We start from the raw sequence: 14,461 nt of genomic DNA on the forward strand, positions 1-14,461 counted from the left end.
GAACCTAAACAGTAGCATAGCCAATATTCTTACAGACTGTCTTCCTCTTCACATGATAATTCCCTTTGGACTCTTGAGAGATACTATTCAAGTATAAGGCTTCATGGATCCAGAAGTTTTAGAAGTATGTCCTTATGACCTAAACCACAGGATGCCAGCCAGCAGATTACAGTACCACCTGGCATCATGTAAAAAGAAAAATCCAAAGATAGTTAAAAAGATGGCTAACTGCAAATACAATGCTTGTCATGTGGTTCCAATCAAAAGACTCAAGGAACATGAGGCTAATTGTGTCAACAGAACTTCTGTAGATGATGAGCCATTTAGTCTCCCAATGGTTACTCTTCCAAGCTCAGAACCAAATGAACAATCTACTAACACTACCACAATCAGGTTCCTGACCCTGATGCCTGGAACACAGATAACTTACATCATTGTCCTTCATTTGTTCTTAAGACATTTGCCATTTAAAAATACAACCCCCACTATTTCATTCATCATTTTTCATGGACCTGTATTCTCCCCACCCACCCACCCACCCCAGAGTCTTTTACTTTGGTGTAATACTCCAATTCCATTTCAGGTTCGACTTGTGTTTTCTTTTCTAATCTTGTTTTTCAACTTCGGCCTGAGAGTGAGATCATCCCGTATTTTTAAATGGGAATCTGGGGAATGTTATGCATGTAAAAAAAAAAAAAAAAGAAGAAGAAGTAGAAACGCAAAGCAGAAATTGACTGAGTTTGGAGTATGGCACCAAAGTAAGAAAGCAGAAGTATACTAGAGTTTGCAGTGAGTACCTCCCTAATACTTCCTCTCCACTTTTCCAAGCTTTGGGTCCATGATTGCTCAACAATTTGTTTGGCTTTGTATGTTAACTCTCTTTTCAGTCACCAGGTTCCAGGTGTCATCAGGATGCTGGCCAGGCTTCCCTGGATTGAAGACCCCACCAATGAGTCCTGGAGCTCAGCTTCCCCAGAGACCCACCCTACTAGGGAAAGAGAGAGGCAGACTGGGAGTATGGACCGACCAGTCAACGCCCATGTTCAGCGGGGAAGCAATTACAGAAGCCAGACCTTCTACCTTCTGCAACCCTCAGTGACCCTGGGTCCATGCTCCCAGAGGGATAGAGAATGGGAAAGCTATCGGGGGAGGGGGTGGGATATGGAGATTGGGCGGGGGGAATTGTGTGGAGTTGTACCCCTCCTACCCTATGGTTTTGTTAATCCTTTCTTAAATAAAAAAAAAAAAATTAAAAAAAAAAAAAGAAAAAAACATTGGAGGAAAGGAATGGCAATATTAGGGAAACAACAGTTGAGACCCCCAAGGAAAATATTGACTGTCTTGAGGCAATTAGAGAACTGAAAGCTGAAATAGCTGTAATGAAGAAAGAAGCTGAGGGAAGGGAAAGCAGACTAACATAAGCAGAAAACAGAATTAGACAGACAGAGGATGAGTTACAGAAAACTAAAAAAGAGGTGAAAGAGCTCAAAAAGAGATTGAGAGACAAATAAAAAAAAAGAAAAAAAAAAAAAAGACATTTGCTCCAAAAAGGCTGGTTTGTGAAAGTGACTTGAGGGACATAAAAAAAGAGACTATAGATGACAAACCTCTTAGCAATGATAAACACTGGAGAAAAGGTCAGAAAAACTGATGAAGTTGTTAAACATTAAAAAATGAAAAAGAAAGAAAAACTTGGGAGAACTCTTGTCACATTCTAGAGCACAACTCATCATGTCACATTCTAGAGTACAACTCATCATGGTTGACATCTAAACATGTTTTTATTTATTTAAATAAAAGAATATTTTTTCTTACAGCAAAAAATATTTTGAGAAGATAATTTTACAACATGATATGCCAAAAGAACTTAAAAAATTTTTTTTATTATCTTTATTTATTGGATAGAGACAGTCAGAAACTGAAAGGGAAGGGATAGAGAGGGTGAGAGACAGAGAGACACCTTCAGCACTGCTTCATCACTTGTGAAGCTTTCTCCTTAAGTGGGAAGTAGGGGCTCAAACCTTGGTCCTTGAGCACTGTAACATGTGTGTGCGCTCAACCAGGTGCGCCACTACCCAGCCCCTTTCAAATGAACTTTAGGTTCATGATTAGTCAACAACTTGTTTGGCTTTATATATTAAATCTCTTCAGCCACCAGGTTCCAGATGCTACCATGATGCCAACCAGACTTCCCTGGACAAACAACCCCGCCAGTGTGTCCTGGAGCCCTGCTTCCCCATCATCCCGCCCCACTAGGGAAAGAGAGAGACAGGCTGGGAGTATGGACTGACCTGTAAATGCCCATGTTCAGCGGGGAAGCAATTACAGAAGGCAGACCTTCCACCTTCTGTACCCCATAATGACCATGGGTCCATACTCTCAGAGGGATAAAGAATAGGAAAGCTGGGAGTTGGGCGGTAGCACAGAGGGCTAAGAGCATGTGGTGCGAAGTGCAAGGACCAGTAAGGACCCTGGTTCGAGCCCCGACTCCCCTGACTTTACAGGCGGTGAAGCAGGTCCGCACGTGTCTATCTTTCTCTCCCCCTGTCTTCCCCTCCTCTCTCCATTTCTCTCTGTCCTATCCAACAACACCATTAATAATAACTACAACAATAAAACAATAAGGTCATCAAAAGGAAACAAATAAATAAATAAATATTTTAAAAAAAAGGATAGGAAAGCTATCTTGGGAGGGGATGGGATACGGAGTTCTGGTGGTGGGAATTGTGTGGAGTTGTACCCCTCTTATCCTATGGTTTTGTCAATGTTTCCTTTTTATAAATAATAATAAAAAAACAAGGTTTAAAAGTTAAAAAAAAAAGAGAGCTGGAAAGCAGAGAGGCATCTAGAACATTTTGTAAGATTAAGCACTGCAAACAGTGTCTGTGACAGACAACTGAAACTGGCACAAGTTGATTTTGCTACACCTGATGCCTAACCTACTCCCAGATGTTCCTTTCCTGAGACATATCATTATATAGACTTAAACAGTATTAAAATATATTTAACCATGATTTTATGATGGTTCTACTGAGAATGCAAAAGGAACGGTAAATATATGAGATTATGTTTAAAATAAAAGCAGTAAAATGAGGATGCAAAGGATTTTTTTTTGTTTTTTCCTTTTTTATATTAGCTAGAACAGACAGAAATTGAGAGGAGAGGGGGAGAAAGAGAGGGACAGAGACAGAGACACTTTCACTAGTTGTGAAGCTTCCTCTTGCAGTTGGGGAGCAGGGACTCGAACCCTGTCCCTTCTGCATGGTAGTGTACACTCAACTAGGTGTGCCACCATCAGGCCTCAAGGATATTATTAAAATAAAAAATTATGCAAGATGTACATTTACTTAGATTTATGAATAATAACACACAACCTCAAATGAAGTAAAATTTTAAAATGCTACAATCATAGACAAATTTCTAAAAGTCAAAATTCATCACATTATAAAGACATTAAGTTTTCATCAGTTAAAATTAAGACAAGTGAAATAGAAAGCAATTACATTTTGATACTCTGAAGAGTTCTGTAATTCAGTTAGATATTTTAATATTTTAGTGCTTAATACTTTACTGTATATTCTTTATAGAAAAATTAGATATATCAGCATTTAAAAATAAGCAAGCATTCATAATCCTACCACCCCCAAATTTTTCTGTTAATATATTTGAGAGAGAGAGAGAGGGAGAAAATGTGTGTGTAAAAGCAACCTCCTTCAGTGCAGTGGACATAGGGCTTGAACTTGGCAGCAAGTTCAAAGAGCTATTTCACCAGCTCCTGATAACATTTTTTTTTATTTTACGTGCCTTACAAACATCCTTAAGAGTCTTTACACTCCCATTTTAACATAGTTTAGTAGGCCTGCAGTTTGCCTTCATGTTTTATTTCCAACATATCATTTTTTTCTTTGTCAATACATGTTTCAAATTATTACCCCCTGGAAGCTCTTGGGTCTCTAGTGTATATTTCCCATTTCTGCGTAGTCTCGCCAACTTATATTTAACACTAATAACATGTCTTTAAAAGTATTACCTCTGATCTTAATTTTTGGGAGGCTGAAATATTTTTAAAGATAAAGATTTTTTTTTCTATTTGATTTTGGAATCAAGCATGTATTTAAATCTCAGAAGCTAATTATTAAAGTTATAAATTCCCTCCATGTAGTAATGATGGAAATAGAGTAACAGAATACTGTAGTAAATTATCAGAAACCTGAACATTATCCCTGATGTTTACCTGAAGTGGGAGACTTGCAGCGCTCAAGTTCAAGGGGGACTGGATTGTCATTCAGCTCAGTTAAACCTGGAAGTACAAAGGCAAACAGAAATGAGATACATTTTGCTAGCATTTAGAAAGTTAGTTTTATTTCATAATTCTTACAAGCTTAAAAAATTTTTTAATCCTGTGAAAAGTGCCTTCCTATGCTTGTTATGGAAAAATTCTGAAAATTTATTTTAGGAAGAAAAAAAAAAGCAAAACTGAGTGACAAAGGATACCTGAATATGATGGTGACAAGATAAAATATGATGAAGAAAAAAAAAAAGCAAAACTGAGTGACAAAGGATACCTGAATATGATGGTGAAAAGATAAAATATGATGATGAAAAGAAAAAGCATGCCCTTACTGATGACCACAGAATGTGAGGTCCATTTACAGGAATGCAGAGGTCACACAGGCTCCTAAGCTAATTATGGACCTCAGATCAGATCAAATCGATGGGGTTTACAGTCAACATTATTTATACACCTTTCCCATAAGAGAGTAGGGAGCTACTCTCTTCCCATATCCAGCTTTCTGGTCCTTTTTCTAGCCATGACATAATCTCCCCAGACAATAACTAGGATCCACCTGTATATCAGGCTCAGGGGAAAAAAAAAAAACTAGTATAGCCACAGGCCCTTTGGAATATAACTAAAATATGTCTACTAGTTATCTACAGAATGGAGACCCCCACACACACACTCTTCATCTGCACTACTCTAGCCTTTAGGTTCATGATTAATCAACAACTTGTTTGGCTTTATATGTTAACCATCTTTTCAGCCACGAGGTTCCAAATGCTAGCATGATGCCAACCAGACTTCCCTGGACAAACAACCTCACCAATGTGTCCTAGAGCTCTGATTCCCCAGAACCCTACCCCACTAGGGAAAGAGAGGGACAGACTGGGAGTATGGATCCACCTGTCAATGCCCATGTTCAGGAGGGAAGCAATTAAAGAAGCCTGACTTCCCACCTGCATACCACAATGACCTTGGGTCCTTACTCTAAGAGGGTTAAAGAATAGCAAAGCTATCAAGGGAGGGGATGGGATACGGAGGTCTGATGGTGGGAATTGTGTGGAGTTGTACCCTTCTTATCCTATGGTTTTTGTCAATTTTTCCCATTAATAATAAATAAATAAATAGAGTTCCCAAGGAAAAGAAAAAGCATGCCCTTGTTTTTTCATATGAAATAATTACTTTAATAGGTTTCTATTTCATCTGAGAATAAACCAATGACAATAAGAAAAAGAAGGACTTAAAAGAGACAAGACCATACCTTCCTCTTTCAAAAAATGGTTATTGGCTTTTAGAAATAATTTAAAGAGTTGATAGAAAATTTAAATCACAGCAGCAACAAATGCTGGAGAGGTTGTGGGGACAGAGGAACCCTTTTACATTGCTGGTGGGAATGTAAATTGGTCCTGCCTCTGTGGAGAGCAGTCTGGAAAACTCTCAGAAGGCTAGACATGGACCTTCCATATGATCCAGTAATTCCTCTCCTGAGGTTATACCCCAAGGACTCCATAACACCCAAGCAAAAAGAGGTGTGTACTCCTATGTTCATAGCAGCACAATTCATAAAAGCTAAAACCTGGAAGCAACCCAGATGCCCAACAACAGATGAGTGGCTGAGAAAGCTGTGGTATATATACACAATGGAATACTATGCAGCTATCAAGAACAATGAACCCACCTTCTCTGACCCATCTTGGACAGAGCTAGAAGGAATTATGTTAAGTGAGCTAAGTCAGAAAGATAAAGATGAGTATGGGATGATCCCACTCATCAACAGAAGTTGAGTAAGAAGATCTGAAAGGGAAACTAAAAGCAGGACCTGACCAAATTGTAAGTAGGGCACCAAAGTAAAAACCCTGTAGTGAGGGGTAGACATGCAGCTTCCTGGGCCAGTGGGGGGTGGGAGTGGGTGGGAGGGATGGGTCACAGTCTTTTGGTGGGGGGAATGGTGTTTATGTACACTCCTAGCAAAATGTAGTCATATAAATCACTAGTTAATTAATACGAGAGGGGGAAATTAATTGTATGTCTCAAAGTTTTTCAAAACACAAACTGAATCTTTTCAATATATAGGCTGTGTAAATGATATGCAGACTCTCTCAAAAGCCTAGACCAAGTAGATTAGAAGCAACCAATAGCACAGCTATATACAAGATACTGGGTACTGTAGAGCAAACCCTAACAAAAGGACTTTTCAAAGTTAACCCAATTAACAAATAATGTGATGATAACATTAACTATCGATTGTCTTTTTGAACCCTAAGACAGCAGGAACTTCACATCTCCACTATAGAGCCTCTACTTCCCCCAGTCCTGGAACCATTGTATAGGGCCCACTTTCCCGTATGCCTCTCCCAATCCATATCAAATAATATTGCATCTGCTGATCACAACCTAACCAACACAATGATTGCCACCTCAACATGCTTCACTTCAGACTGTGTCCAGAGACTTCACGTGTGGAATGACAACCCTTCAGCTTCATTACTCGGGTGAGATCTTTCCTTTCATAGTATACTCTAATTCCATCTCAGGTGGTTCACTTTCTAACAAAGTCCCAAAACCTAGATATACACCAGTTTCTGTGAGAGAGAGCATATGTTCACACGTATCCGTAAACTACTGCAAAATATATACCTGAAAGCAGAAGTACACTAGAGTTTGCAGTGAGTACCCCCCTAACACTTCCTTTCCACTATTCCAACCTTTGGGTTCATGATTGCTCAACAATTTGTTTGGCTTCGTATGTTAACTCTCTTTTCAGTCACCAGGTTCCAGATGCCATCAGGATGCTGGCCAGGCTTCCCTGGATTGAAGACCCCACCAATGTGTCCTGGAGCTCCGCTTCCCCAGAGACCCCATCCTACTAGGGAAAGAGAGAGGCAGACTGGGAGTATGGACCGACCAGTCAACGCCCATGTTCAGCGGGGAAGCAATTACAGAAGCCAGACCTTCTACCTTTTGCAACCCACAATGACCCTGGGTCCATGCTCCCAGAGGGATAGAGAATGGGAAAGCTGTCAGGGGAGGGGATGGGATATGGAGATTGGGTGGTGGGAATTGTGTGGAATTGTACCCCTCCTACCCTATGGTTTTGTTAATTAATCCTTTCTTAAATAAAATAAATAAATAATAAAAAAATTAAAAAAAGAAATGGTAAAAAAAAAAGAAAATTTAAATTTTTTAAAAAGTTTTAAAAAATATTTATTTATTTATTCCCTTTTGATGCCCTTGTTGTTTTATTGTTGTAGTTATTGTTGTTGATGTCATCGTTGTTAGATAGGACAGAGAGAAATGGAGAGAGAAGGGGAAGACAGAGAAGGGGAGACAAAGATAGACACCTGCAGATCTGCTTCACTGCCTGTGAAGCGACTTCCCAGCAAATGGGGAGCTGGGGGCTCGAACCGTGATCCTTACGCTTTGTCCTTGTACTTTGTGCCATGTGTTCTTAACCCGATGCGCTACCACCCGACTCCCAGAAAATTTAAATCTTTATACTTATTAAAATGCAGTATTTGTAGTATGTACTAAGTACTTTGTTTAATGGTATCAAATTCCTTCATCATATGCATTAGATTTTAAAATGTTAATATTTGTTTATTGTCATTTTCCAAATAGAAACAATAGATTACTAAACACTGTGTAATTCTCACTTTGTACTAGTCTGCATTCCTAGAGCATTTGTGAAAATGTCCTTAATTAGGGTTTTGTATCTTTGTTGCAAGTCTTCCATACTTATTCTTGGGAGATAAATATTTAGACTCTATTCTAATCCCCATATCCATAAGTACTACAGAGCTACTTTTAACTACCATAGCCATCTTGCTCATATTCCTTCCCACCAATCTCTTTAAGTAATTTGTAACAACTCTAACATAGAATGTTAAAAAAGGTCTGTTGTGGTATTCTAGACCAACCTCTATGTTTTATAGATGAGAATGTAAGATTTAAAGCTGTCTTACTAAAGAATATGGAATTGTCCTTTCATGGTATTCTCTAATTCCATTCCAGGAGGTTCACTTCCTAACAAAGTCTCTAAACCTAGATATAGACCAGGTCCTGTAAGATAGAGCATATGTTCACATGTATCCATAAATTAGGGCAAAATACATACCTGAAAGCAAAAATACACAATAGTCTGTAGTGAGTCAGTATTAAGTTCATAATGAAATAGTGTCTACTTAGACTTAAATTCCCTCCTCACCTACTTCCTGTTACAGTTCTCTCACTCCAAAGCTAACCTTAGCAAAGCAAGGGCTTTAAAAGCATACTTTAATAACTCTTTAGTCACTATCAGGCCATTCCATCAGCTGGGGTCCTAATTGGGGAGTCCTGAGATTCCCAAACAGACTTGATGGGCCTAGACCTTGAATAAATCCCTCTCTTCATAGGGAGCTACTCTCTTCTCTGATCCAGCTTTCTGGTCCTTTTCCAAGCTATAACATCATCTCCCCAGACAATAACTTGTACCCACTGTCATATCAGATTTCAGCCTCGGGGGCAAAAAGAAATAGGAAACAACAACAACAAGAAACTAGTATAGCCACAGACCCTTTGGAATTTAACTAAAATATGCCTACTAGCTATCTACAAAATGGAGGATCCCCTAACTCTTCATCTGCACTATTCCAGCCCTTAGGTCCATGATTGGTCAACAATTTGTTTGGCTTTGCATGTTAAAACTCTCTTGTCAACCACCAGGTTCCAGATGCTAGCATGACCAGACTTCCCTGGACAGACAACCCCACCAATGTGTCCTGAATCTCTGATTCCACAGAACACTGCCCCACTAAGGAAAGAGAGAGACAGACTGGGAGTATGGATTGACCTGTCAACATCCATGTTCAGCGGGGAAGCAATTACAGAAGCCAGACCTTCCACCTTCTGCATCACAATGCCCATACTCCCAGAGGGTTAAAGAATAGGAAAGCTATCAGGGGAGGGGATGGGATATGGAGTTCTGGTGGTGGGAACTGTGTGAAGCTGTACTCCTCTTATCCTATGGTTTTGTTAATGTGTCCTTTTTATAAATAAAAAATTAAAAACTAAAAGAATATGGAATTCTTAGTGCCAGACCTTGAATAGAACTCAGAATTAAAAAGTGCAGGCTTTTACAATCTATTTTACTCCAAAAAGAAGCACAACAAGACCACTGTAGTTTATATAACTGAATTTGGAGTGATTTGCAGCAATAATTAGAACAGATAGGATGACGACGAAAGTTACAGTTCTAGTTTATCAACAGGAATTAATGACATTACTTGTGGATGTTGTGAAGTGAAAACTGCAGTGTTAATATTAAAGACATTATCTTTGATGCTGCTATAGTTTGAATGTGTATATCCCCACACATCAAATTCATATATTGAAATCCCAGTTCCCAAGGAAGTTTTTGGGAAGTGATTAGGGCATGAAAGAGACCTGGAGAGTTTGCCTTTCCCTTCAATGTGAAGATGACACAGTTTAGAGACAGTGCTCTACAACAAAGGAAGCAGATACCAAACTGCTGGTGTACTAATACTGAGTTTCCTAGTATCCAAAACTGTGGAAAAATTTCTATTGTTTATAAGCCATCCAGCCTTTGGCATTTTGTTACAGCAGCCTGAATAGACAAAACAAATGCAGTCTGAGGAAGACATATTTAATTATCTTTGCATGGCTGTTTTCTTTGTCTTTTGCTCATGCTGGCAAGACTATTTACATACCTACTGTAGCCAACCCACCTCCCCCACCCCCCACTTGCTTCCCCTCTAAATATTTCTCCAGTTAAGTTCCTTCAACCCCTTCCCACTCTAAAATAAATAACAAGTGTTTGTGTGTAGTTGAAATTGGGAAAATTTTGGATAAGGAGAAAAACTAGATTTAACTAATAGTTTTATAATTGCAATATAGAAATTATGTAGGCTATATTTTCTCAAGACTATAATTATGAGAATGGTTAGAAATTAAAGAAATCCATACTCAGGTGAATTGGGGATGGTGAAATGTCTGAACAGATTTCATTTCACCATGACTTTTTGCCTTACCTAAGTAACCGGCCTGGTCCTGTTACCAGAAAAGAATGGAAATTAAGATACCAAACTAAAGAGGGCTAATACCAGTACATAAAGTTATCAAATGAAACTAAAAAGATATTTGGAGGGTTGGGAAGATAACATAGTAGTTACTCAAAATGACTCTCATGTTTGAGGCTCTTAGCTCCTAGGTTCAGTCCCTAGCACCACCCTAAGCCAGAGCTAAGCAGTTCTTTGGCAAAACTAAATAAATAACAATTAAGAAAAAAAAACACTTGGAGACATATTTAAAAAGATCTGTTTCAGGAATAATGGTTTTATTGTACAGATAGAAGAAGAGATTATAAGTATGTGGTAGTAAGGTGACAGATAAGTTATCTAGACTCAGAAAAAAAATCGGTTCTCTTATCTTTTAATAGATTTATATAATCCTCTTATAAGCCTACAATGAAAATTAGTTATAAAATATGTAACCTGTAAAGCATTATACTTAAAATCAGGTTTAATTGAAGCAGAAATCTTGAATCTGAGAGGTAAATCTCTAGCTACATTTACTACTATAATTCTCAGTTTCTGTGCTTGAAAAACAGTGTTAATTTCATGGATTATTGTAAGGATAAATAGGCGGTGATCAGCATGATAATGTATATAAAGTGGATATTAAACAAATATATCCTTAATAGGATACCTTGTCATTCACTTATCTTTTAAATGGGGTATAATTTAAATTCAATAAGTTTACATACATATACTCTATTCATTAAGTATGCAGCTCAATGATTTTTTAAAATCATATGCATCTATGTAGCTTAATATTAAAATCAAGACTGTCAGTATAATCAAGCAGAGGCCATAAACAGATCCAATATAAACAGTAAGGATAAACAATAAATCAGTTTAAAGTTAAGATGTCAGTGCTGCTAAATGGGCAGGAGTGTATGTGGGTATATTTTCCAGCAAATTATACTGGAACATTAATATCCAAGAAATTGCCTACATCTTCTTCCATTCAATGCCTTACATCCAAGGAGGCAAAAAAGTGTTCTGATTTCTATGCCAACTGATTAATTTTGTTCTTGAACTTCACATAAATAGAATCATACAATAATATATTTATGTCAGACTCTCTCTCATCACTGGTGCTTCAAAGCTCCAGACTGACTTTTTCACATAGATGGAAAGACTACCTACATTTCCTTTTGAGAGGATCAGGCTGGAACCTGGGTCATGCACATGACAAAGCAAGTGCATTCTCCAGATGAGCTATCTTTTTTTTTTTTCTTTATTGGGGGATTAATGGTTTACAGTCAGTAGTAAAATACAATAGTTTGTACATTCCAGATGAGCTATCGTGTTAGTCTATACAGATTTTTGAGATTCAGTCTTGCTTCTGAGTGAAACAGTGGTTGATGCCTTTTTACTGGGAGGTATCAATAACAATCCATTTTACAACACACCACAACTTATCTATCTACTGTTAAAAGACATGTGGGTTATATCTAGTTTAAACTGTTTTGTAAAGGAACTGTATATTTTTGTATTCTGACCAACAACGTGTGGGAATTCTAGTTCCTTAATAAGCTCACCATTTTTAATTTAAAACTTTTAAAGATCATTAACCAATATAATTAGAGTGGCATCTTGTGACTATAATTCCATGACAATAATTGACACTTCAAAGTTTTTCAGGTGCTTACTGGCCTAACAATGTTTTTCTTTGTGATATTCCTGTTCAAGATTTTGACTTTTTTTTTTTTTTTTTTGTCTCCAGGGTTATTGCTGGGGCTTGGTGCCTGCACTATGAATCCCTTGCATCTTGTGGCCATCATCTTTCCCTTGCTGTTGTTGCTGTTGCTACTGGGTAGGACAGAGAGCAATTGAGAGAGGAGGGGAAGACAGAGAGGGGGAAGAAAAACACCTGCAGGCCTGCTTCACCATTTGCGAAGTGACCCCTCTGTAGGTGGGGGGAAAAGGATTAGAACCTGGATCCTTCGGCAGGTCCTTGAGCTTTATTATGTGTGCTTAACCCAATGCGCTACCACCTGACCCCTGATTTTTACTTATCTTTTTTTTTTCCTGGATTCCTTACCTTCATGCTCCCAATAGCAATTCTACATATATTTTGATTTGAGTCTTTTCTCAAAAGTAGGTACTGTGAATACTTGCTTCCAGTATGGTACTTATCTTTTATCTTAATGTCTTTTGATTGAGTAGATTAAATTACTTTGAAATGGACACATTTTTATTTTGTGTTTTCCTTTTGATTCCCATATAAGAAGTCAGTGCCTATTTCATCACTGTGAAGATATTATTCTTTGTGTTTTTTTCATGAAGTTCTTTGATTTTTAGCTTTCCTTTATAGAACATCAATTATATAAGATATTTTGGTTATGCATGAGTTAGGAATTAAATTCCCTCTATTTTTTTCTATATGCTTGACTAGTTATTCCATTATTATTTCTTCAAACAACTTCCTTTCTTCATTGATGTCTTAATAAAGAGTAAGTGGGATATATATACATTTTCAGATGCTCCACTCTGTGATCAATGGTGTTTCTAAGATTTTTGATTTGTCTTTCAGTATTTTTAATATACAATGTAGATATCTTGTATTCTGTTGGATCTCATAGACCTTTAAATATTTCTTCTTACTCTTACTATGAACATGTTAGTACACTGATTTCTCACACTACTTTAAGGTTTTGTGATTGTTGTAATTTCCCTTCTTTAAGCATAGTTATCTTTTAGTTTCTTAAAACGTATTTAACTGGCTGCTGTGAGGTCTTCATTAAACATCACATCTAGGCCGTCTCGGGGCAATTTCCTATGTTTGACTCATATTTGTTGACACCCAGGCATTTTAGGTACAGAGTTTTAGGTAGCATACTGATTCCCCTTCTATGCTTTATTGGCTTACTCAATTAATTAATGAAGTTTATTTCTCCTACATATTGAAGACTGCCTTCCCTCTATATATCCTCACCCTGGACTGGCAAATCGTTTTAGCAGGGCTATATCTTTCTTTTCTTGATCTGTTAAAATCACATATAGTGTCACAGGTGACTAATCTGCATTGTTTCTGACAATGTATAGTGAAAAATTCTAATTCAATTAAATATTAACAGAGTCATATTTGAGACCAGAAAGATTCTTCTTAGAGATCTCATTTCTTGATTTCTCTCTAGTAAGCCAGCTCATCTATGGTCTTGCTAACACAACTAAAGGGCTCTTGTTGGATTTCTACCAAAATATTTCATTACTTTCAAGGATATCTTTAGGCTTACCCTTCTAAAACTGTCTCTCAAACAAAAGCTCTTCTTTGAGAAGAGCTTCAGAGTGATGTTTTTATGAACTGCCCCAATACTTAGGCTATGCCTCTTAGCTACTAGTCGAGGGCTAGTAAATTTGCTCTTCTGTATGTATCTCTCCCTTTTAGATTCAATGCTGAGCCAGGGCTGCATCTGATTTTTTCCTCATGTGAAACCATTGCCTGGAGCAAATTATGATGGGAGTAATGAGAGTTTCACCATTTTTGGCTTTTTATAGGAGTAATTAGATGGGAAAGTGGGCTCTGACCTTTGTCACATGAGGAATTTGGTCTCTTTCAAAGTTGAAGGGTATAAGAAATGCTAGCGGGAGCTGGGCAGTAGTGTAGTGGGTTAAGTGCAAATGGCCTGAAGCCAAGGATGGGCTCAAGGATCCCGGTTCAACGTGTCCCCAGCCCCCCACCTGCAGTAGGGTCACTTCACAAGCGGTGAAGCAGGTCCTCTCTTGATTTCTCTCTGTCTTATCCAACAACAACATCAATGGCAACAAGGGCAACAAGGACAACAAAATGGGGGAAATGGCCTTCAGGAAAAGAAATGCTAGCAATCGGAGCAGGAAAGTAGAGTGAGTTTTGGCTCACTACCATACACTCTCACTTTCTACTAGGTTTCAGTACATTTTTCTTGAATGAATGTTTATTTTCTGAATTGTCGGGCTGCATCGTGGGGGAGAGAGAGGGGATTGGAGTGGAGAGGGAACACAAATCTTTATTCATGTGGGCACCTCAGAGTTGGGTGAGAGCTCAGTGGTTCAGGCCACATGGAGCTAGCAAAATGGCCGCCTCCCGCTATGCAGCAACCCTTCTCTGCGTCAGGTGGCAGAGGTGAAAAGGGGCAAAGAG

At 38.1% G+C, this 14,461-nt stretch overlaps 1 protein-coding gene and 1 pseudogene across 2 annotated transcripts in view; one reads left to right on the top strand and one right to left on the bottom strand.

Annotated features, from left to right (window-relative positions):
- STXBP5L (syntaxin binding protein 5L) overlaps positions 1 to 14,461 on the bottom strand; it is a 151,250-nt gene that overhangs the window by 51,610 nt on the left and 85,179 nt on the right. For both annotated transcript variants that reach the window (XM_060198282.1, XM_060198281.1), the window contains one exon: positions 4,235 to 4,300. In XM_060198282.1, the coding sequence (XP_060054265.1) occupies positions 4,235 to 4,300 (66 nt within the window). The remainder of the gene's footprint in view (positions 1 to 4,234; positions 4,301 to 14,461) is intronic.
- LOC103125296 (gametocyte-specific factor 1-like) lies at positions 96 to 1,658 on the top strand (annotated as a pseudogene).

This window comes from Erinaceus europaeus, chromosome 9 (genome assembly GCF_950295315.1).
Source record: "Erinaceus europaeus chromosome 9, mEriEur2.1, whole genome shotgun sequence".
In the NCBI taxonomy this organism is placed as follows: domain Eukaryota; kingdom Metazoa; phylum Chordata; class Mammalia; order Eulipotyphla; family Erinaceidae; genus Erinaceus; species Erinaceus europaeus.